The 23,667-nt window shown below is 34.4% G+C and overlaps 1 protein-coding gene across 1 annotated transcript; it reads right to left on the reverse strand.

Annotated features, from left to right (window-relative positions):
• Window positions 1-1,495: 1,495 nt before the first annotated feature.
• On the reverse strand, window positions 1,496-21,887 carry LOC144847409 (metabotropic glutamate receptor 1-like). The gene is made up of 9 exons (XM_078703751.1): window positions 21,019-21,887; window positions 8,741-8,993; window positions 8,079-8,308; window positions 6,371-6,626; window positions 4,621-4,786; window positions 4,084-4,207; window positions 3,060-3,981; window positions 1,572-2,597; window positions 1,496-1,534 (listed from the first exon to the last, which is right to left on the reverse strand). The coding sequence occupies exons 1-8, from the start codon at window positions 21,659-21,661 to the stop codon at window positions 1,649-1,651; spliced, it is 3,543 nt and encodes a 1,180-aa protein (XP_078559877.1). The 5' UTR covers window positions 21,662-21,887; the 3' UTR covers window positions 1,496-1,534; window positions 1,572-1,648.
• Between the last annotated feature and the right edge of the window lie 1,780 nt (window positions 21,888-23,667).

Below are 23,667 nucleotides of genomic sequence, written 5' to 3' on the forward strand. Positions count from 1 at the left end.
TATATAACATATAACATTATTAATATTTATAATTGATTTATAAACATTATTGATAAAATAATATAGATTATAGGCTTTACCGACCTTGGTAAGGTATATTGAAAAATGAATACATTAACAATAAACAACATATCTCAAATCATCTGTACTGTAATAACTCAAAAAATAGCAATAAACAAACATAATATTATTTAATTAATCATGATTAAACATTTAATTGTTGTCATTATTTTACTTAGCTTCAGTATACAGTATTTATATATATACAGATAAACAACACGTAAGCTACGAAGGATGCGGATCATATTTTATAATTATTATAATCTGGCACAATGAACGTAGCAGCAGGTGATATTTATTACAATTATATATAACAAATACAGTTTATGTATTATTTATGATACGACAAACCTCGATTTGTTGATATTACTCAAAACCAGAATAATAATTACATCAATCATCAAAATGATGATTGCGTCATGGTTATGACATCATAAAAATGGTATCATTGTATTATTCCTGTTATTATTGTTATCGTGATGTAACTTTTTAAAATAAATATTATGTCGTCATTTTATTCAGTAGCAATGTCACCATTCCAACGTCAGTCATCAGTATCATAGTCAACATCATCATTATCATCATCAGCTTGTCATTTTTAAATATAAATATTCATCACTTGTGATTATATAATCATAAATATACTCTATACCAGTTGACAAATTCACTTTTTTTGTAAACTTAAACTTTAGCCGTCATAATCATTAATTATGCACATGTAATTTATTCAACTATGTGTTATCAAATGCAATACAATTTCACACATACGGTATAACATATTTTTTTAGTAATTTCATTTACATACAATGAAATACAGAAACGCATTTTGCACAGTACACTATTGACATTTACAAAACGTCACCCTTTTAACATTACCACTACGCATGCGCGGGGCACGTACATCTTGGCAGTTCACGATAAAGAACATGAAAGTTAACATTCTTAAAAAAGTTTAAACAATTACTGACGTAATTACTCGACATTACATTGACCCAAAAAGCTAACAATAGCATTCAGCATAGATACAACAAATGTTTTACGAGTTTGCCTTTTAAAGATTCCAACTCGGACGCAAACGCAGTAGAAAGCAATTAATTTGACCAAATCACATCTAAAGCGCCATTTACACTAGATACGATAACGACACGATAAATTGGGTTACGTGTTGTAGAATATAAACGTTTACATTAGAACCGTCTCCGACAACCGTGTCGTGTACGGGAAAAAATCGGTCGTACTAAATGGGTTCACAACCCATTTTTCACGACACGACACACGACACAATTTCATAGTAACGTAGTAAGCGTATCACGGTTAACGTCACCTCCACGACAATCGTTGAAATGTAAACGCGGACCTGTTACGTACGACGACGACACGACAACGACATTCGTGTCGTTATCGTGTCGTTAACGTATCTAGTGTAAATGGCGCTTTTGATTGGTCAAATCACTTGCTTTGCGCGTAGGCCTGCGTCTCTGCGTCCCGATACATGCAATACAATAAATTAGTAGAAAACCAGTACTGCTGTACATGAAGTACCCCGTTTCCATTAGAAGTAACATCTGGATATAAAACAGGTCCGTTACTATACGTTGGATGAATCTAATTCCAGTAATAGTTCCAAATTCTGTTGGTTAGTCTGGCTCCAGTATAGATCCTCGGTAGAACACTGCGTGACGTCACTCCCAGATAACTCCTTTTCAGTTTTTGTACTGTCCTGTGTAATTTCTTGTACATTGTCTTCTAATTTCTTTGTATCAAGTGGAGATAATGCAGTGACATTTGGCATAGATTTTGAAAAATCAACTTTTCTACATGATTCATTGGAATATTGTGAACTATAGTCTTGACTGAAAGATCTTGGTACATCTTTAAGTTTTTTTCGATTTATGCGGCCATTTCCAAACGTAATCACAGACTGAGAACGATCACGTGGTTTATTTTCAGACGGTAAATCGTCAGAGTGCTTGCTTATATTCTCGTGAGTATTAGTCGACAGATTTTCATTTAATGAATGATGGTTGTTATTACAATATATTTCACAATTTTCTAAGACTGTATCCATAGAGTTTAATTTTTGAGTGTCTAAAATTTGATAATTCGTATCAAGATTTTCTTCAGATGGCTGAACAACTTGTTGCGTTTCGCTGTCCACAAAATCCTCACATTCCTTTGGAATTAATCTTTCTGAATCAGCTTCTTGAAGTGGTTCCATAACGGACTCAATTTCTAAAGATCTTGTACGCAAGTTTTTAAATCTTGATTTAGACATTTGTTTCAATGATGTGTCTCCATTACACGTTTCATTGGGAGACGTCCTAATTGTGTCTTCTTGTGGCAAAGACGCGTAACGGTAAACTGGTGGAACTCGTCTTCTTAGAGCAAGATCGCGGTCGATGGCTTTTAGTCTTTTGTCGGAGAAACTTCGTCGACGAAAGCTCAGAAACCTGGTCTTGTGAGTGGTTGTTCTTTGGTGAAGAATTGGAAGCGATTCTCTTCGTACGGATTTTCGAAGACTTCCGTTTTGTGATTCCCTGAAAATATTAAAATAATACATGTAAAAACAAGTCGTGATCTAATAAGCTTGGAATATATAAACAACAAACGTTGGTTATTTCCATTAGCAATGTTAAATTTAAGACTTTACGACCATGTTCAGATAAACTTCTATTAAAGCTGTTAAGTTTCATTATAATGCTAAAAAATGTTATTCTGCAAATTATACAAAGGCTCCTACAAGGTAAACTTTAGCTTCAAGGCACAATTATAATATTTCTTAACACAGACTAAAAGCACAGATATAAGAAAAATCAATCAAATCTTCTAGAATATACTAAAAATAGCTATATATGATTGAATAATATATTTTCATGTGTAGAAAGAAGATGAGGATATTTTTTTTTATGTGGAAGAAATAAATGTTGATCTGATTTGATTTGATTTGACTATGAAATTATATTAAAAAAATATTATGAATACTTGAAAAAAAATCTCACCCTGCTGTTGAACGAAAGCTATCTTTCTTTGAGTTTGCGCTGTTTAGTGATGCGTCAAATATGCTTCCAACGTGCATGCGCACTATTGTAGACGTGGTCATATTTCCACGACAGTTTCTTTCGGGTTTACAAAGAATGATATAAGTCTTTGGAAAGAACAAACAACCTAGAGCAACAGAAGCGCTTAAGCTTATTGTAAAGCAGAGTACAATCGGCCGAATATCAGGCCCGCCAAAGTACAGAGGTATAAATGCTAACCAAATTATACAAGTTGTGTACATGGTAAAAGCAATGAATTTTGCTTCGTTGAAATTTTGCGGTAAATTTCTAGTTTTGAATGCATATAAAGTACACATTGCTACAAGGAAAACATCATACGCTAAAGGCATTAGCATCCCCAACGTGTCCAACTCACAAACTAGGAGTACTCGATGCCTAGTAGGGTACAGAAAAACACCCATTGGTGGTTCAAGAAACATAAACGTAACTGTTAGCGAAACTTGTAATATCACTAATATTGACGTCATCACAATCTGCGCAGTCGCACTTAAAAACCGTGGCCGACGTGTCATGATTCTCTTTTTACTTCCAGCTAAGATACGAGCCATCCTATTGGTTCGAATCAGCAATGCGGAGTAAATAACTGAAAAACTGAAGCCTATGATACCTCGTTGCATGTAGCAGACTACAGTAGATGGTTTGGAAACAAGTATAAATGTTGTAAAATAACACATGAAAATTCCAGATAAAATGATGTAACTGTTTTCTCGGCTTGATGATTTGACGATGGCAGTGTTGTGGAAGCGGATAAATGTTGCAGTTATAAAAGTTGTTAACAAGATTCCCGTTGATGAAAATATAATGGCAATGATTGACGTTACGTCACCAAATTTGTTGTACTCTCGCTCAATTTCATAACAATCTGAAGGGGTAAAATAAGATAGTGAGAAATACATAAGTGGGTTTAGTTATTTCTGTTATTTTTTGAATTTATAAAAACTGAAAACTGTAAAATTATACTTACAGTTTCTTTGCTCATTAGGCCACGTTCCTCGATCACATTTTTCACAGGTGCCTCCAACGACAATAGAATCGTCATCACAAGGTTTACACGTCCAACAACATGGCGCCAATTCTACCAAATCATTCTATAAGAAAAAAAAGACTGGTAATACTATTATTAGCATGTCTATCAAAAAATATACAAAATAAGAATATGATGATGCATTAAAAAGATTTTTCATAATTCTAGAAATTCAATGATTCGTTAACAGATGTCAATTGTGTTGTTCTTTTTTTATCATCAGGAGTTTTTTTCCATTCTAGAAATCCAGATAGTTCTTCGTTAAGAAATATCTTTTTTTTTCATCAGACGTTTCTTTAAACTCTAGACATCCAGATAGTTTGTTAAGAGATATCAATTTTTTTCATCAGAAGTTTTATTCAACTCTAGATATCCAGATAGTTCGTTAAGAAATATCACTGTTTTCTCTTTTTTTTTCTTTTCCTCCTAGAATAATTCGTTTAAAGAGATAATACAAACATCTCCTAATGCTCTTACTTTTATTTTGATTTCATCTCGCTTACAAGGCTCACTACAGTAACCAGTAAAACTGGGATTAATGTGAGTTGGTCTCCGTAACCTTAGGTTGTTATTCAGCCATTCTCCTGCATTTACGTACGAATAGTCACCTGTCTCGTTCATTCGGTAATTATAAATAGTATATCTAAAAAACAGAGAAATTGTTAGAGTGTTAGGAAATTAAAAAAAATATATCGTATGTAAAGCTTGGTTCGCACTAGATGCAACGCAAGGACGTAGACACAACGCAAGTGAGTTGACCAATGACAAGCGACAGTTCGAATAGTCGCTTGTGATTGGTCAAATCGCTTACGTTGCGTTACGTCGTTGTGTTGCGTCTCTATAGTGGGAACCAAGCATTATCATACATGTGCTATAGTAGAGAAATTCTAAAGCGCCAATGATATATTGGAAATTAATATATTAGCGGTCTGACGATGAGAAAATGTGAGTTATATATATATATATATGTTGAAAACATTTTTGTCCTGATTGACATGGTTGTTGACTCGTATAAAGGGAGGAGAATTGAATGAAAATATAATCTCATGTTATCTATTATAGTATTAAATATTAAATCGTTATAAACAAAGCAAAGCAGAACAATGTGGCGTTAAAATAGTTCAATGTTAGAAAACATATTGTAAATTTTATTTATACTATATTTAATATTTAATCATTACGATACCAAGCATGCAATTTATCATATATTATTAAAACATAAAATATATTGTCATGAATTAATAAACAAAACGATATATTTTTTCTTCTTCTTTAAGTTAATGAACTGAAAAAATGGAATAATTTAAGCCATGAGGTACGTAGTTGTTGTAGCCTTGGATCTATTAATAGTCTATAATATATATAATAATATATTATATATATTCATGAATACATTTCTAATTATCTGCATGGCTTTTCTTGCACGGATATTATAAGTTATTGAAATGCATGTAAACAATTAGCGTTGAATGAAGCCTTACCCTAATGCTTGGTTCCCACTAGAGACACAACACAAGCAACGTAAGTGATTTGACCAATCCGAAGCGATTGATTATTCACACTGTCGCTTGTCATTGGTCAACTCGCTTGCGTGGCGTTTAAGTGCATTGCGTCGCTAATTGGAAACCTCGCTTTAATCACATGTGGTAAGGTTTATATTGAGTTATTTAGTTATCCATATTCTTATAAATATAAACGACCTCATAAATATATATTTAACCTAATTGAGATTGCCACAACAGAGTTGTTCGTGTCAAACTAGACCTACTGTACGTATAGTGTTTGTAATAATTGTCCTAACTTGTCATGGTGACAAAGGGTCCATGTTACCTGCAGTTTATCTATTTTTAGTTTGTCCTGACGAAGAAATTGTTTTCCATTTCCACTGTTACGCACCTTATGGTTTTTTCCTGTAGTGTTTTTATTAGTCAGTTGTATTATGTAAGATTTCTTTTAGGCGGAGAAGGAACATAGTTTACTTTTTATTTGTTCCCGTGGTGTGGTGTTCCATCTTTTTAGCAGTTTTATGCTGTTTTATTGGAATCGATGACGTTCTAGTGGTTTTAACTTTCTGTCAGCATACTCTACCTTCCCCCTCCGTCCCCACATACTTTTGAACTCTTTTGAGTCCTAAGACCGGTAAATGTGTAATAACAGAAATTAATTGATTCTGTTACCAATCTAAATACTGCTCAGTATTTAGTATGATTATTGATAACATTTTTACCTTGCGTCTTTAGGGTCGCCACTTTCATCAAACGATACTGTCATTGGTCCAACCTCGCTTCTAAAAGACACGTTAAACAGCGCCGCCTTCAATTGGCTACCATTCATTTTCTTGAATTCTTCGCAAAAGCCTGGTTTACCATTACACAACTTTGTCTGTAGGTTATGCAGTCCGTGCGCTAACGTGTAGATCGCATCGATTACGTAACCCATCTTAGTATCTTGTTGGTAATCATCACGCTTTTTCATTTCGTGACCTTTAAAAAAAAAAAGATCGAATATGGTAAAAACTAACTCAAGTAAATTCTCTACGTTATGAATAATTTAAATTATTATAGGCAAATTATGTATACACTGTCACTTTACAGTGTATTACACACGCCTGTATCTAGACTTGCCCATTCCAAGTCTGTATTTATTGTCTTTTTTAAGATAGTCCACCAGTCGACGTTTCGATTTTTGTCTGAAAATACAAGCTTAAGTAGTATACGTATGAAACGTCATATGTGCCAAAATATTTATATTTTGTTACTAAATTAAGTCAAAACTTCGTCTGGAACCCAGACTAGCCTGTATCATACTCTAAGTCTAACCTAACCTATCATAATACAGTGACACTGTATTAAAGGATTTGCCTATACTAAATAAATTATTATCATGTGGAAATACAGTACAGAGAATTGGGTTAAAACTGAAGCCAATAAACAGCAATTATTATTTACCAATCAACTTCAATTACCACGTCCCCTGGATCGGAAACTTAGCCGTAGGTCCGTATCTATCTATGCATGAATCATCATAATGAACAGCAATGATAATTACTACACTAATCAACAGCTGTATCTCAGGAGATAGATAAATATCAGCAGTAAAATATATACACGGATCTAGTTTCTCTGTTTATTTAACAGTTTAACTTTATTCAACCTCAACTAACTAAAATCACGTCTCAAATGTTGAAATTTCATGCTGAATCATACACCTATTTGCGGACTGAATGACTAAATACATGATATTTCTATATGAATTTATTGACAATACGTGAGGGCAAATTAGGTTGCCTTCTAATCTAGGCCTATGTCGTTGTATACTCCACATATATACTAATTATTTTCCTCACATCATCATCATTACAAGTTCATAGACGAGTTCTACTTTCATTTATTCATTAAAGTCTTCAAAAGAAATCAAGTTATAAGTAGTAAAAAGTAGATATTTTAAGTTAGGTCACAGAGATGCAGAGAAACGAACGCAATATTCATAAATTAATTATATTGCCTTTCAGATGTAGACCCCATAGATGTGTCACACATTCTCACCATTTTACAAGTATCTGAAGGGGTTTTAGATCTACATTTTATTTTTTAAAATTCAAAATTATCATTCCTTTTCCCAGATTTCGATTTTGCACCGTACACTATCAAAGTAGTGTGATGTGCCCAAATATGGTAGTGATATGGCCAAATATGGTAGTGATATGGCCAAATATGGTAGTAATATGACAGCATCATGTCCATATATGAGAAAATCATATTTTTGTTACATAAAGTTTGATAGTGTAGACAGAGCTTTAGATTGGTTTCCATAGGACGAACGCAAAGATGTTAGCAAGCGAATTTACCATCCGAATTGTCGCTTGTGATTGGTCATCTCGCTTGCGTTGCGTTTACACGTCCCTGCGTCGTAAGTGGGAACCAAACTCAACTTACCAGTACAGTTTGGACGCTTGGTTCCGTTTTGACATTGACCCAAACTACAGTTAAACTTTTCCTCCCAGAATTCACAGAACCAAGGATTGCGTTTGTATGTAAACGGGTCTAAAGACATGTAGTACTTGTCAAAGTCATCGATCCTAATGTTCTTTGGCTTTATGGTAAAGCTACCGTTCGCCTCTTTCTGAAGACCTTCCACGACATTGTCTTTATCCGCCCATCCATCTCTAAGGGTAAAAACAATTTTCGGTTTTAATTATATTGCAGTTACTGTTCTACCAATATGGTAAAATAGCACAATTGTAAATTATTATTATTATAATAGGCTTAGTTGATTTCGTATCTGTGCTAATTGATTATAGACAGACGTTTGTATCCAGAATGCTCCGTAAAAATATACATTTTGATTACCGTTATATCTGTTTTTGATAGGCCTATAGTTTACTCTTGGCCTAAACCAATTAGAAATCTTAAGCTATACAGATAATAATATCGGATGTTGTATAACAAAATTCGAATCACACTGTTTTCAAATCTTGAATCTTTTAATTTCTAAGCGTACTCAGAATTGGTATCGTCAATCTGATCACGCATGCGCAGTGTAAGTGTCCGAAGAACAGCTATCTTTAATACTATAATGCTTATAAATAAATACTAACCCTCCAATAATCAGAAACTTGTTTTCATAGCCCATTTTACCGATGGCTTTTAGAAGTCCCCGTACGGTGTCTGCTTGGCAGAAACATACGACAATTCTTGTCGTGTTCTTCTCAAAGAACCTCTGTACCATTCTGGTGAATAGCTTTATATTATCCGAATCACTCTGTTTGGCCTTCTGTCGCGTTGCTACGCATATTCCTGCTTCTCCTGCTTCCTCGACAAAGGCGTCCATGCCTTTTGTTCCATAATTTTCTATGAAGGAAAAACAAAGTTGATGAATAAACCTTAGTATTGAAATCGAAATACAGTGGAACCTCTAATTTAGGACATCTCTATATATACATTGGACACTACTTTAGGTCCACCCCTATACAGGAGACATCCCTACTTTAGGACACCCCTGTACAGGGGACACTACTTTAGAACATCCATATACAGGGGACACCCAGTATATTTTAACCCCCTATTTAGGGGACATTCATATATTAAGGGGATTATTCGGATTCCGAAAGTGTGCCCTTTAATACTGATATCTGGAGATGTTAAAACATTTTTAACATATCGATCTAGAATTTCCGATATACGTTCTGGAAACAGAGTTTCATAACATTTATTTACAGAGTCTTACAAAAAATAATAATAAAATACAATGCAATTGAAAAGTGATTCAGCCAAATGCGTAAAATAAACAAACGTTCTATTAATAGTAACTATAGAAATAAAATAAATACATTAAATACGTACTAATTTAGATAGAAAACATCCAGACCTTCATTCAAACCAATTTATTATATTTAAACATTGAAAACGCATATTAGTTGCCATAAAACAGCCATTGTATGATATAAGTAGAGATCGTCAGTTTGTTTCAGCTATTATGTTATAAAAATAGGTCCATGATCGAGAAATCTCCTACGTCGTTAGTCATGAAAACAAACAAGTCCCGTAAAGGTTGTTTGAGTCGTAAACTCATGTTTTTCTCTATAATCTATTAAGATTTTCTTTTCTCTCTGCAGTGTATCGATGAAACTAAATTTGTCTTTCTCATTTAACATAATTCCATTCGTGTACATGACATGAGTTATTTGTTTTCGTCGGGTTATGCGTGCTCTAGTCTTTAGTATGATTATCACTGGACGTCTAACCAGGTCTTCCAACAAATTCCGAGTTAATACTGCGTTTGAATTACCTTCACATTTTCCTTCATCTTAAATGTCATGCCGATAATGAAGTAAAAATATAGTTAATGGTCGTCCGTTTACTTGTTAAAACAGTTGCCATGACATTAATGTATTATCATTCTAAACGTTTTATATCTGATATATCTAGTTCACCTTTGACCTCTATCATCGGATCACGCGGGCGTGGACGCACGTATTAATTTATGCTGAAGGGCAAAAATGTTAGCAATGTGCTAACATGATTATGAAGCCCTAATCATTCAACTGTTTAGAATTGACTATTTTGCGAAAGTGTTGAGACATCTCGACAACTTAAATTGATAAATGGATGCAAGCGGTAATTGACGAGAAATATTAAATACAAAAGGTGCTTTAAGTTGCCGTGTATTGATTGAGTAGGCCTAACTATTTGGGTGATTTCACACGAACCCTATATTATTCATTAGGCCGTTTTAAACAAAGCTAGTTCTGTCGCTAATTGTGATTGGTCAAATTAATTGCGCGTATATCCTTGCGTTGTGTCGTCATAGACAAACGTGGTCGATTATGAAACTTATATTGTTGTATGAACGTCAATTTAGAAACTGTTTATTCGAATTTTGTCTTGGCTTAATATTATATTTGAGATGATAATAAGGTTAACAATTTAAGTTATTAACACGGATGTACCTTTGGTTTTTGTTATTGTAGATGAGCGTGAAAATAACATAATTTCAAAAAACCTGATTAATATATTTGCATGAACCATTTCATATAGATTAATCTACCTAATACTTTGATGTCACCTGCATGTAACATTCACTTTAAAACGATTACGTCAAGCGATAACCACTACTTCTTTTGATCGTAACCCCTAATTGATAAGCCGAAAATTAAAACCTGACAATTGATAATTTATAATATTGGGTGATGATGACGGGATCACAAAGGTTGCGTAACATATAACACGTCTGTCGGCTCAGCAGTCCGTGTCGTTGGATATTATCACGTGACTGTCATCTAATATCGTATGGCTCTTTCGGGTAATTATTTACAATTAAATTCAGAATGTTAACTGCTGCCTTTTGCTTATCATTCCCTTAATGATGATTTTTACAAGAATCGACATACCTTATGATATATAATTCTTAACATGCCGATCTCTTATTGTGTGTACTAATGCGTTGTGGTATACCTACAGCGATTGACCTATTATTACACATATAACTTATCTATTCTGATCAATTGACCTGATGTACCGATTGGTTTTGTTATATTCATTAGGCTGATGATTGCACACGACAGCTTTGAATCTTTGCCATAGCACAATTACATCCATCATCGACTATTAAACGCGCACCTCGTATTATGTTTTGATATCATTAAAAAGGTTGTTAAGTCTATTTACACTATTTATGTTTAAGATATCCGTTGAATGAATCAACATATAGACATCGCTATTGCAATTAAATTGCTAATGATAAAGACACGATTCTAATCTGTGAAACCTCTTAACTTGCAATAACAAGCTCTCAGATATGTCGTACTATGTTATAGGCCCATTAATGTTCTCTATCCAAAGTTCCCGCCACAAGTATACTAACATGTATACATTGAAAAAAAGACCCAGTGGCATGATCCGGTGCATTATACGACATTCAGAAAAAGCTCCGTAAAACAAACAGGCTCATCGTGTCTATAAATAGATGTAGAAAGATATTCTCTTGAGGGAAGTTGAGATGCAACAAGATGTGACTTGTAAACATTACCGATCATACATTATCAGCAATGACAAGTCCGTAAACTCACACCACTCAACTTATTGCATTTTCTTTATATGAATCTATAAAAATACAACAGCACATAGCAAAAACTATTCCAGAGGTGAGAACAAACATTTAACTGAAATAATTGTATCAGGGCTTGACTTAAAAACAAAAGCGTTCCATTAAGCTCTTTCAAGTTTGACTCCCATACTAAAACGTGGTTCCCACTAGAACGTTGCGTAGATTGCGTTACGTTGCGTCGCTAGTGGGAATCAAGCTTTACTTGGACTCAACGCAAGCGCAACGTAATTTCTATAGCTAATGAAACACTTCTTTCTGCACACTAAACTTTTCTCTACAATCCAATCACATTGGCATTCACAATATATGAGAATACGCACACAAACTTGTTCACACACAGAATATTGTACATGGAATTTAAAACATCTGAAGATTGCTTCCATCACGATAGTTTTTAATACTGGAACTTTTATGTTAATTCGAGCCACTAATCTGACATGAGAAGAAACTCGCATACAAACATCTGTTCATACAGAATGCTTCAAAACATTTATATTTTTCACAGACGCTCGAGTTCATACGACCATATAAACTGAGTGCGTTAAGCTCTGTCTACATTATCAAACTTTATGTGACAAAAAATGTCATCACACTTTTTTTGTCAAACTAGTTAGTGTAGACAGAGCTGTATACTTCTTCTTCCCTGACTTCTGTATTTCAAATACCTGACGTATATATAAACATTAAATATTCCACAATAAATGAATTATTTTATTTGTTATAGGGCCTATGCAAAAAAATAAATAAACCTCATGCCACTCTGCAAACGTTCTTTTTTTTTCATGTCACAACATAGTATGGTAATTTTATGTCAAAGCAGCGTGGGCTTGGAATTAATTAATGCATTGCATGCAATCGGAATTACATAAATAAATAATCAATTTTACTTACTTTAAATTAATTTTACATCCTTGCGTTGCCTCATCCCATAGATAGAGTAAAATGATACCGTATCTATATTCATTAATACCTAATTGTTAAAATGTAGTTTGGAATTTTTACAAAAGCTAATGCGCAATAAATTTTTATTTAATTTTGTTACATTAATTACCGTTTTTGTGTGGTTAAATCATATTAATACTCGGCTCCCACTATCTATGGAGATGAGGCAACGCGAGGATGTGAAATACGTGTATAGTAACGATCCTTCGCTTGTCATTGTTAGCATTCATTTTGCGTTGCGTTCATTCATGATTCTAGATGACTTTCTAGCATTTCATCATTACACTATCATTATAGTTGCGTTTAAGTATTTGCGTTGCGCTTATTAAACTAGAGACGGGTGTCTTAAACTAATGACGCATGTCTTAAACTAGAGACGCGTGTCTTAAACTAGAGACGCGCGTTCTAAACTAGAGACGCGTGTCTTAAACTAGAGACGCGCGTCCTAAACTAGAGACGCGTGTCTTAAACTAGAGACGCGCGTCCTAAACTAGAGACGCGTGTCTTTAGAGACGCGTATCTTAAACTAGAGACACGCGTCCTAAACTAGTGTAATAATAATAATAATAATGGTTATTTTCTGGTACTCTACGGAATTTCTTCGTCTACTACTTTTACAAAGTGAATTATATTTAGGCCCCCACTCATAAATCGATGTTGCTGTACTTGCATCGTAATTCCTTTGATGCAATTACAATTAAATGTTCACTTTCCCCTTTGTTTAACACATTTTGCTAAATTAATTTTCATGGTGGAGTATATATTATGCTATTGGGAGTTATAATTCCATTTAATTCCATTAACTGGATGATTAAAATATTACATTGACGTAGTTGTGAGAATATATATATATCCCTAATGATCAGCTGATGGTGGATGGACCACCCTCATAAAATGTTGTTGAAATAAATATAATGTAGATATGGAGCAAAATGTATATGTGCCGCAAATATTTTAATATGTGCGTGAAATACCTGTAACGCAATAGATACATTTGCGCGCGAGGAGATATTGTCAAACATTTTAGCTTTGTGGTTCCAACTGGACGCAACGCAAGGACGTCGAAAGCCCAATCCAAGTGAGTTGACCAATCACAAGCCGCAGTCTGGATGATCCGTCGAGCGTGATTGGTCAAATTACTTTCATTGCGCTTACATCCCTGCGTTTGCGTACTGGGAACCAAGCTTAAAACAGCACAGATAATAAATACGGTAAAATAGATATCTGTCATGTGACAGTAGTACATATAAATGCGTGCATGAAAACGTGGAGAGCGGCGCAGATGTGTTGTGCGTGCATTTAGCGGCACATATGTCCAAATAGACAGTGCGACACAGAGACGGGCAAATAGATATAATAATACGGATAGAAGATAGCTCCAATTAATGTTATACGACGTATAAAATATTATATTGTGACAACTCTCACACATTTGTGATTAATAATTCCAACTTTGTAGCAACTGTGAAAACACGTGGGAATCGTATATAACGCATTTTGAATGCAGCACCGTGTCCTTGGTAATGAACCGCGATTTCAGCCAATATTATTGTTTTCATACATGACGTCATTGACACCTACAGATTACTCATTTGAAACGAGTTTAAATTTAAAAAGAATAAGCTTAAATATGCGCGCGTTAACATTGTGCTTCCTGTTTTGTTACATGTGGCGTTTCATACGTGAACGCGTCGCGCTAGTTTAACAAAGTGATATTTGACAGGCGGTAGATTGCGTCACGTGCAAATCACTTATAAGCTCAAATAAGACTGTCATGTCACATTTAGTTATGTTAGACATGTTGATTCCTAATGGATCTACAAGATATTCAATTTGTATTGTTAAAAATTATTATGAAATGTAGATAGCAGCTCACAATGTGTACGTACATGAATGAATGTGCTGATAGATTATAGTTTATTTTGTGTTACAGTATAGTTAGCTGTTTCTTTAAAAACTTACATATAATTATAAGACTTTTAAATTTATTAATGTTTCTTATTTAATGTATTCATTTAATTATTTATTATAAATTCACGTACATAACGCTTTGAACAAAGCTTGTTTCTAACTATGGCGCACCGCAAGCAATTTGTCCAATCACGACGCGATGGATCGTCTCACCGGTCTCTTGTGATTGGTCAACTTACTTGTGTTGCGCCTACATCGTTGCGTAGGAACCAAGCTTTATTCCCACACCGCTTTCGAATCAATTCGTCCGTCGTCAAATTTAATGTGGTTATAATTCATTTATTCTACTTAATATTTAGGTCTATTACAGCGAATAGTCATTAAGTTCAATTAAGCAACTAAATGTGTTACTTCATTATTCGTTATAACGCACAATAAATCAGCATTCAGATTAATTCTTAATTCACTTGATAACTTTGATAGAACAGTGTTACTTCTCCCGTTCATTGTTCAAAATAGGTTTACATTGGTAAATCAACGTCTGATTATATCTTAATTCAATTAAGCAACATGACGTCACGTGTTCTTGATAACTTTTCTAGCCTTGTTGTTCCAGACGTACTAACACAAATGAATTTATTACCTGTATATACACCGAAATGTTGAATTTTATATTCGTTGTATTTCAATTCTTCATACCCAAAGCTGGTCTTTTATAGGCATGTATAAACAAATAATAAATAAGTATTTCTTCGAGTCTATTGAAGACGATGTGAAACATTATTATCGTTTGTCAATGTAATCGATAAAAACAATGTTTAATAGCATATTAAACACGTTTAAGATGCAAATTAAAATTTTAAGGTTATTCGATAATGCTATTGATGATGAATGAGAACACAGGCTTGATCATGGCCACATTCAATTGTAAAAGGAAATAATTTATTTATATTATTATATATTATCTTATTTACATTTACAAATTGCTTCAAGCAAAGCTTACCATGCTCGACGCTAAAGCTTGGTTCGCACTAGAACGCAACGTAAGTCTTGGTTCGCACTGGGACGCAACTTAAAGCTTGGTTCGCACTGGGACGCAACTTAAAGCTTGGTTCGCACTAGAACGCAACGTAAAGCTTGGTTCGCATTGGGACGCAACGTAAGTCTTGGTTCGCACTAGAACGCAACGTAAGTCTTGGTTCGCACTAGAACGCAACGTAAATCTTGGTTCGCACTAGAACGCAACGTAAAGTTTGGTTCGCACTAGGACGCAACGTAAGTCTTGGTTCGCACTAGAACGCAACGTAAAGCTTGGTTCGCACTAGGACGCAACGTAAAGCTTGGTTCGCACTGGGACGCAACGTAAAGTTTGGTTCGCACTAGGACGCAACGTAAGTCTTGGTTCGCACTAGAACGCAACGTAAAGCTTGGTTCGCACTAGGACGCAACGTAAAGCTTGGTTCGCACTAGGACGCAACGTAAAGCTTGGTTCGCACTAGGACGCACCGTAAAGCTTGGTTCGCACTAGAACGCAACGTAAAGCTTGGTTCGCACTAGGACGCAACGTAAAGCTTGGTTCGCACTAGGACGCAACGTAAAGCTTGGTTCGCACTAGAACGCAACGTAAAGCTTGGTTCGCACTAGGACGCAACGTAAAGCTTGGTTCGCACTAGAACGCAACGTAAAGCTTGGTTCGCACTAGAACGCTACGTAAGGATGTAAGCGCAATGCAAGCGAGTTGACCAATGACAAACGACAGTTCAGATAATCCTTCGCCTGTGATTGGTCAACTTACGTCGCGCTTACGTTCTTGCGTTGCGTCGTAGTGCGAACCAAGCCTTACTGGTAAAAATGGTTCATAGTATGCACACATTCACACTTGGTGAGTTATGTTCACGTACGTCGAAGCAATGGAATCCCGATATGTAATGATATAATTGTATCGATATACTGTATCTGCTATGGAAAAGTACTGCAATTACATTTACTGTTAACAGTGAACAGATGCGAGAGAATGTTACACCATAGGGCTATTAGGCCAATTTACTGCTGTCATTTCACAGATTACGTTCGTCGCATATTGAAATGGTTAGTGTTCCAATTAGATGAATTTTTGAAGTGGTACCGTTTCACCCAAAATTTACTAAAGCTCTGTCAACACTATCGAACTAGTTTGACAAAAAAAGTATGGTGTGCCCAAATATGGTAGTGATATTCTTAAATATGGTAGTGATATGACATCATCATGTCCATATATGGACACATCACATTTTGTTGTCACATAAGCTTTAGCCTACTCACACTCATAAGTGTACAGCTCACATTTATAAAATATATTAAATGGGGTTTCTTTCTTTAAGCTTAGTTCCCATTGGTTCCGCAACGAAAGAACTAGTTGACCAATGACAAGTGACAATTTGAATATTTCATCGATTGTGATTGGTCAAATCACCAAGCAGTAATTAATAAACATATGCTTAAAGACGTTCCCATTCTCCTTTAAAACAAATTGAATTGTTATTTGAATCTTCATTTAATGTATATTGTAAGAAATAAAATAATTTTCATTGTCGATATAACGCTGTAACAACGCTGTAATGTCCAACTGAGCATGCGCGTACTGGGTTTTACTGCGCTCGGGGCTTTATTTCGATGAATACAGGAATATTGATAAACAATTAAACGTACTTTCATTGACGAGCGATCATACTTTTCAACTTCTCTTTTATAATCATACGTTAAAACACTAATTATAAAAAAAACATGAGCAAATGCGATAATGTGCAAAATACTGAGTGAAAAAAATGCAATAAAGACTGTCAGACGTACAGACAATAACGAGATCAAATCTGTATTGATTTCAGCACTATTCTCTCCATATCTTGATGGCTAAGATGGCGTAAAAGTGTTGATGATAATGGTACGCGCACGCGCGCTCCAACTTTATGTCTAATTTTTGCAGTGTTAACGGAACGTGTGAAAGGTTATATGTACGTACTGTAAACCATAAGAATCACGTAGAAGCGTCAAAATCTATAAATTGAAAAACGAATTTTTAAGCATATTCAAAATCTACATGTGTGAATTTCAAATGGTGCATTAATTTGTTCGGATTGAAATGGTCAACTGTGGCGAAATGAACATGATGCTATGTGTCAAAATAACATGCAAATTGTATATTAGAGATTATGAGATTTCCAGGTCCAATAGGCGTTGCTATTCACACGACGAGAATTAATCTACAATCACGTTTAACATTGCCTGTCATGTAGGCTAATTTACTATCTCATTAATTACACCAATTCCACGATGATATATCGCTAAAATTAGTTTTGTCCAGTGAAACCCTATCAAGGTAACTGTACAAGCGTACAACAACACAAATATAAACGGTGCTGTAGAAATGAAAAAATGATAACAAAGAAACGGAAATTACAGCTGATCTATGAGCGACTCATCATATGAATTTCCACCTGTGAAAACGTTAGAATATTAACTGAAGAAATCAAAAGATCGAACATAGATGTTAATTCAGCGTATTAATCACTGACAGTGTATTGTATAGAAGTGGTTATAACAGTTTACCATATATGTTTTTTCACAAAGCTTCACTGACAATAGACGTTGTTAAACCGTTTATTGTACAATATTCATAATGCAGATGATGCTCTAGGCTTATTAAGAAACAACAATATAAGAGCCTTATCATATCGCGACAGTCATTTCAAACTCTTTAGTGTCCCTGAGTCAGTACACACATTATCACTAGAATACCAATCATTGTAATTTGCTGATTTTCGTGAACGTAAAAGTACAAAGTCATCATTTTAGATTAGTAAGCCTACGGTTACAATTTACTTTCATGTACTTAAAAACAACAATAAATATTAAAAACGATTCAAATATACAGGGGAAGTTAGAAATACGTCTTTGCACTAAACTGGGTTCTTTACTCTATTTTCAGAATCTAACGGGAAAGGTTCTTACTTATTTTATATTAATTATTCCTCTATTGTTATAACGGAATAATAGTGTTGTAGGCCTATATGTATTTTTTCTGCCACACCCTTCAATTATAATATCTACTCTAAGATGATTCTTTCATTTTACCCAATCTCTTCAATATAACCAAATTTGGTTTATCATTATGTTGCCTTCCTCTTAGCCATGTCCCCGCGTAACACATAATATAATGTCATATTACTACCAATTATTACCAAACTTGTTAGTGATAGTGTAGACAAAGCTTTAGGCCAAAATTATCTTGATTTATTAAGTACATTGGTTTCTCAATATCTCTCAAAAATATTAATTAATACTGTTACGTCCTTCATGTTCATATCAAGGACAGAACAACTATAGAAAACAAAAACTCGATTGAGATATTTTGCATAAAAATTATTGATAATATGTTGTGAGTGGTTGTCAAAAAAATTGTACATTTGCTACATCAAGTACGATTCGAATGATATATCGTTGCTTAACTGCTGTGACAAACAGTAACAAGACTATAACTTGTGATGCATAAAGAAAATCCACTTGCATGCATCGACAGCACATTACTACTAAAAACAACCTTAATTTAGCGTAGTCAAATATGAATTTGTGGGATGTATGGAAACATTATATTTGGAGAGGAGCAATCATGAAGCCATTATGACGTTAAGTCTTCAGAATCCCATGGGGTAATAGAAATACCTGATGGATGGCTTTCATAATGGGTAACACTATTATAAATAATCCAAACTATAGCTACATATAGCCATTAATTATAATGGGTAATTTAGTATAATTTATACTAGATTATTTATACAGACAGATGTGCGTAAATTTGTAATGCACGTGACCAACGGCTTAAAGTTTTTGTCTAAAGGACAGTCAGCTAAATTAATTAATTAATTATATACAGTAAAAGCAATGAATACAGATCAAGAGTATGTATAATATGTTACACATGAATATGAGCTTAATACTAGCGTAATGTGCAAATACGGTGTTTCCGAAAATGTACGAGTAATAGAGATGGATGTAGGCCTAAATACTGAGGGATCTGGTCGCAATAAAACGGTGCGCAATGCAATATTGCGCAATGCAACAGTGCGCAGTGTAATGATGCGCAATGCACAAGTGCGCATTATACCGATGCGCAATGCAACAGTGCGCAGTACAATGGTGCTCAATGCAACGGTGCGCAATGTAAACAGTGCAAGTAAACATTGGCCATTATTAGAACGATATTTTTTAATGAGAAAATTGATCTGTACACCGTCATTTGAATCCACAAGATGGCAATGATGTGAAGCGAATTATACAGAAAAGCTGGACTATAATCATTCTGGCACCATCATCAAGAAAGTATAATGCGCTATGAAAGCGAAGTGCTGCTCTAATCGCAAGGGAAGCGAATGATATGTTTGATGATATATACAAACCTATAAGTGAAATAATACCGTGCACAGGCACAGACAGGTTTTTAGGAAAAATGTAACAAAATCTTCATGGAAGCAGTATAGTTATTTAGAAATCAAAATTGTGACGATATTTATGAAATATCAAACTTAGATTTGATATTTATAAGAAACATGATATTCATGTGAACGTAATCTAGATATTTATTAACATAAAAATCATGTGAAAGAGGTCTTATTTTATAATCGTCAATCGATGGATATAGCTATATGCATTAAAATTCCACCAACATATTTTGACACCCGTTATAAATATTGCTTTGAAAATAAAATGTATAATGCGCTGTATTTATAGACCTAATGATTGGCTATTGGCACGATGATAAATAAAAATATGAATATGTAAATTATGGTATTAAAACGTGTGAAATAAAAACACCTTTTATTATGCCTCGGATTTGCTCATATTTAACGATAGAAATATTTTTATTTATAAAACAAAAATTGATAGAAATTGTAGGATAATATAGAATTAATATGTTGTCCGTTGGATAGTAAATGAAGGTAACTCCTCTGTGTATGGGCCTAATTTCTCCCATTCATAATGAACCCCCCAGCCCCTAAAAGTATAACTCGGTTGCACTGTTCCTCAGTACGATCTGTGAGACAAACTAGTCGTATGGTTGCTCTATACAACTGAGATAATTCGTTTATAATAAACGTATGCATTTCAAATTTTGATATCGATATTTACGGTACTTACTGTAGACTGAGTTATCTATACCTAAAGCTCTGTCCACACTATCAAACTAGTTTTTACAAAAAAGTGTGATGTGCCAAATATGATAGTGATATTCCCTATTATGGTAGTGATATGATATCATCATGTCCATATATGGGCACATCACATTTTGTTGTCACATAAAGTTTGATAGTGTAGACAGAGCTTTAGCATTACAAATCTGAAGACTAACTTTCAACATTAGGAAGTATAAATAAAGATTCTTACCGTCTGAATGCACGGCATGCACAAACGTCCAGTTAAACTCTTTTAAAAAGTCCACCATAACGCGAGCTTGAAGTTTATCTGACGGAACCACTCGTAAAAAATATTGATATAACTTTTTATTACTTAGATCAGGACTACTTGCGGAATATCCAATTTGTGGAATAGAAAATAATTGAAGAAGATTTTGGATCTGGATCGTGACCTGGCTTGACCCCGGGCCTATAACACCTACAATTGGTTTTGTGGTTCTTTTGCTGCAGTTTTGGTTTTCTTGTTTTGTGTCTGGTTCAGCATCTTTTTGTATCGAGTCACTGATAAAGTTAATACTCTGTTCTAATGCAACTTGTTCGTACCAGCAGGAATCCCGAATTTCTACACCTAATTTTATATTCGGTAGAATTTTCGTACTATTGTTTATTTCTTCTAACGTTTTAAACGTTGCTTCAACTCTCTGTATTCCGTACTGTTCTCGTATCATACCGCAAACTCTGGAGCCGCTCTCTGGTGGATCGTGCAGGGAAAACAAAGCTCCAAACATGATATCTCCTTTCATAATTGCAACTTTTCTTTCGTAAGTTGCAGTGGAAACCAAACTTATAAAAACTGTTAATATAATCAAAATCCATCGCTGTATAGTAAACATTGTGTGCTTATCAAGTGCATATCCAACTTTCTGACAGAATCAAGTGCTTAACATTTATAAAACGCTAATACTCCACCGGTAAAGGAAAATGCTACATTAGCGGTCAACAACATCGTCATTGTTGGTCAAATGTTGTACAAGTATAAGTATATCCTCAGGCGTATATGCAGTACACATACGTGAACATGCCTCTCCTCCGAATGAAGTTAGCCGCGCGTGTGATGGACACTACAGCAGCACTACACTAATCATTGCTTCTATAGGCTGCCTTTTATAGCATTGACGTTTCCATAGCAGCGAATCAGATAGAAAGCGCTATCCAAAATGTTGTCATATATCGCCCTTTTATTGAACAATTTTATTAAATCATCTGCTACAACACATGTTGTAAGTCAATTTACTTGTATAGGTTCAGAAATTGAATGTTGTATAATGTTAAATGTCCTTGAATGCTGCTTTCAATAATAATGTAGACTTTCTATACGGTATTATCAATGTTATTATCTGTAAAAGTTGTAATGGAAAAATTGATTGTACACAAGAATATTGTAGGTAGGTATACAAATAGTGGATGTTGATTAAAATACGATTTTATTTAAAACTACATTTGCATCAATCACTACAATGTTTGTCTTTGAAATCTATAGACATATCAATCATTTCATTAAGCTATATTGGTTAATTTATTTATATATAACTTGAAAGAGGCAAATGCATTAACAGACTGGTTGAAATTGAATTGTGTCTGACTAACATGATTGTACAGAAAGTAATGTTAAATGCTGATTTTAAATCTCACAATTCCATACATTCATTGAGCAATCTGTTATCGTATAGTATGGGTTCAATGCCTTTAGATTCAAAAGCATGCATACCATGCGCATTATAGATATATGTATTATATAAACATCACAGGCACATAATAAATTGCAAGCCGCCCGGTGATATACTGAAATTGAATTAATAAATTTGAAACGATAAAGATGAGAAAATCTGTGAAAATGAAAAAAAAAGCCAACCAAGATTCGAACCCGGAACCTTCTGCTTGATATGTCATAACCATTATACCATGTATATGTGTATGTTCATTTTCAGTTTATGCATATTATTCAGAATGGGTATGGAGACTAGAGGACAGGAAACGTATTACTAAAGTACTTTTACTTATACTCCTTCCCCGGGATCTATAGTTTCTAGTTCTAGTTGTCACGTGACCTATGAGATACAGTAGTATAGTACTCATCATGATACGATACACAGGCATAATCCATATTTCCCAGTGGTGCCTATCTCCTCTCCGGGCTACGATACAAAGTAAATAATAAGAGCCTGCCCTTAGATTTAATACTTAACCGGTGACTATTGCAATCACGGCTGCCTTAAGGTATTGAAAGCATGATCAAACTTGATCCTTACGCATGCACAAAGTACATACAATTAAATTGATAAAATCATTTTAAAAAATGGCATTAACTGCAATCGATATAATTGATTGAAAAAGCTAGCTACAAGCTATAATCTTTTAACCGACGACGAATCATAGTAACATATAGTATTATTAGAGCAATAGCCAAGTGAGGCAGGCAGGCAGCCTTTGGCAATGTCTTACTCGATGTTTCACTATCCCAATTTACAGATGGTAATGAAGGATGATCTAAATATAATGACGGTATTGTAGCCTAGCATTAAGTGAGTATTGATGACGTATAAGTTGACAGTAGTCTCGCCAGGCATGACTTTTTGAACTAATCTATACGCTGTTTGCAGAAAAACTAAAACCGACAGTTAAACCATAGGAAATAAATAAATTCCAATTTAAAGCTCTGTCTACACTCTATCAAACTAGTTTTCGCAAAAAAAGTTTGATGTGCCCAAATATGGTAGTGATATGCCCAAATATAGTAGACCTAGTGATATGACATCATCTTGTCCATATATATACATATATGCACATCACATTTTTTTTCACATAAAGTTTGATAGTGTAGACAGAACAACGCAATTAT

The sequence above is a fragment of the Antedon bifida genome, chromosome 7 (assembly GCF_963402885.1).
Source record: "Antedon bifida chromosome 7, ecAntBifi1.1, whole genome shotgun sequence".
Classification (NCBI taxonomy): domain Eukaryota; kingdom Metazoa; phylum Echinodermata; class Crinoidea; order Comatulida; family Antedonidae; genus Antedon; species Antedon bifida.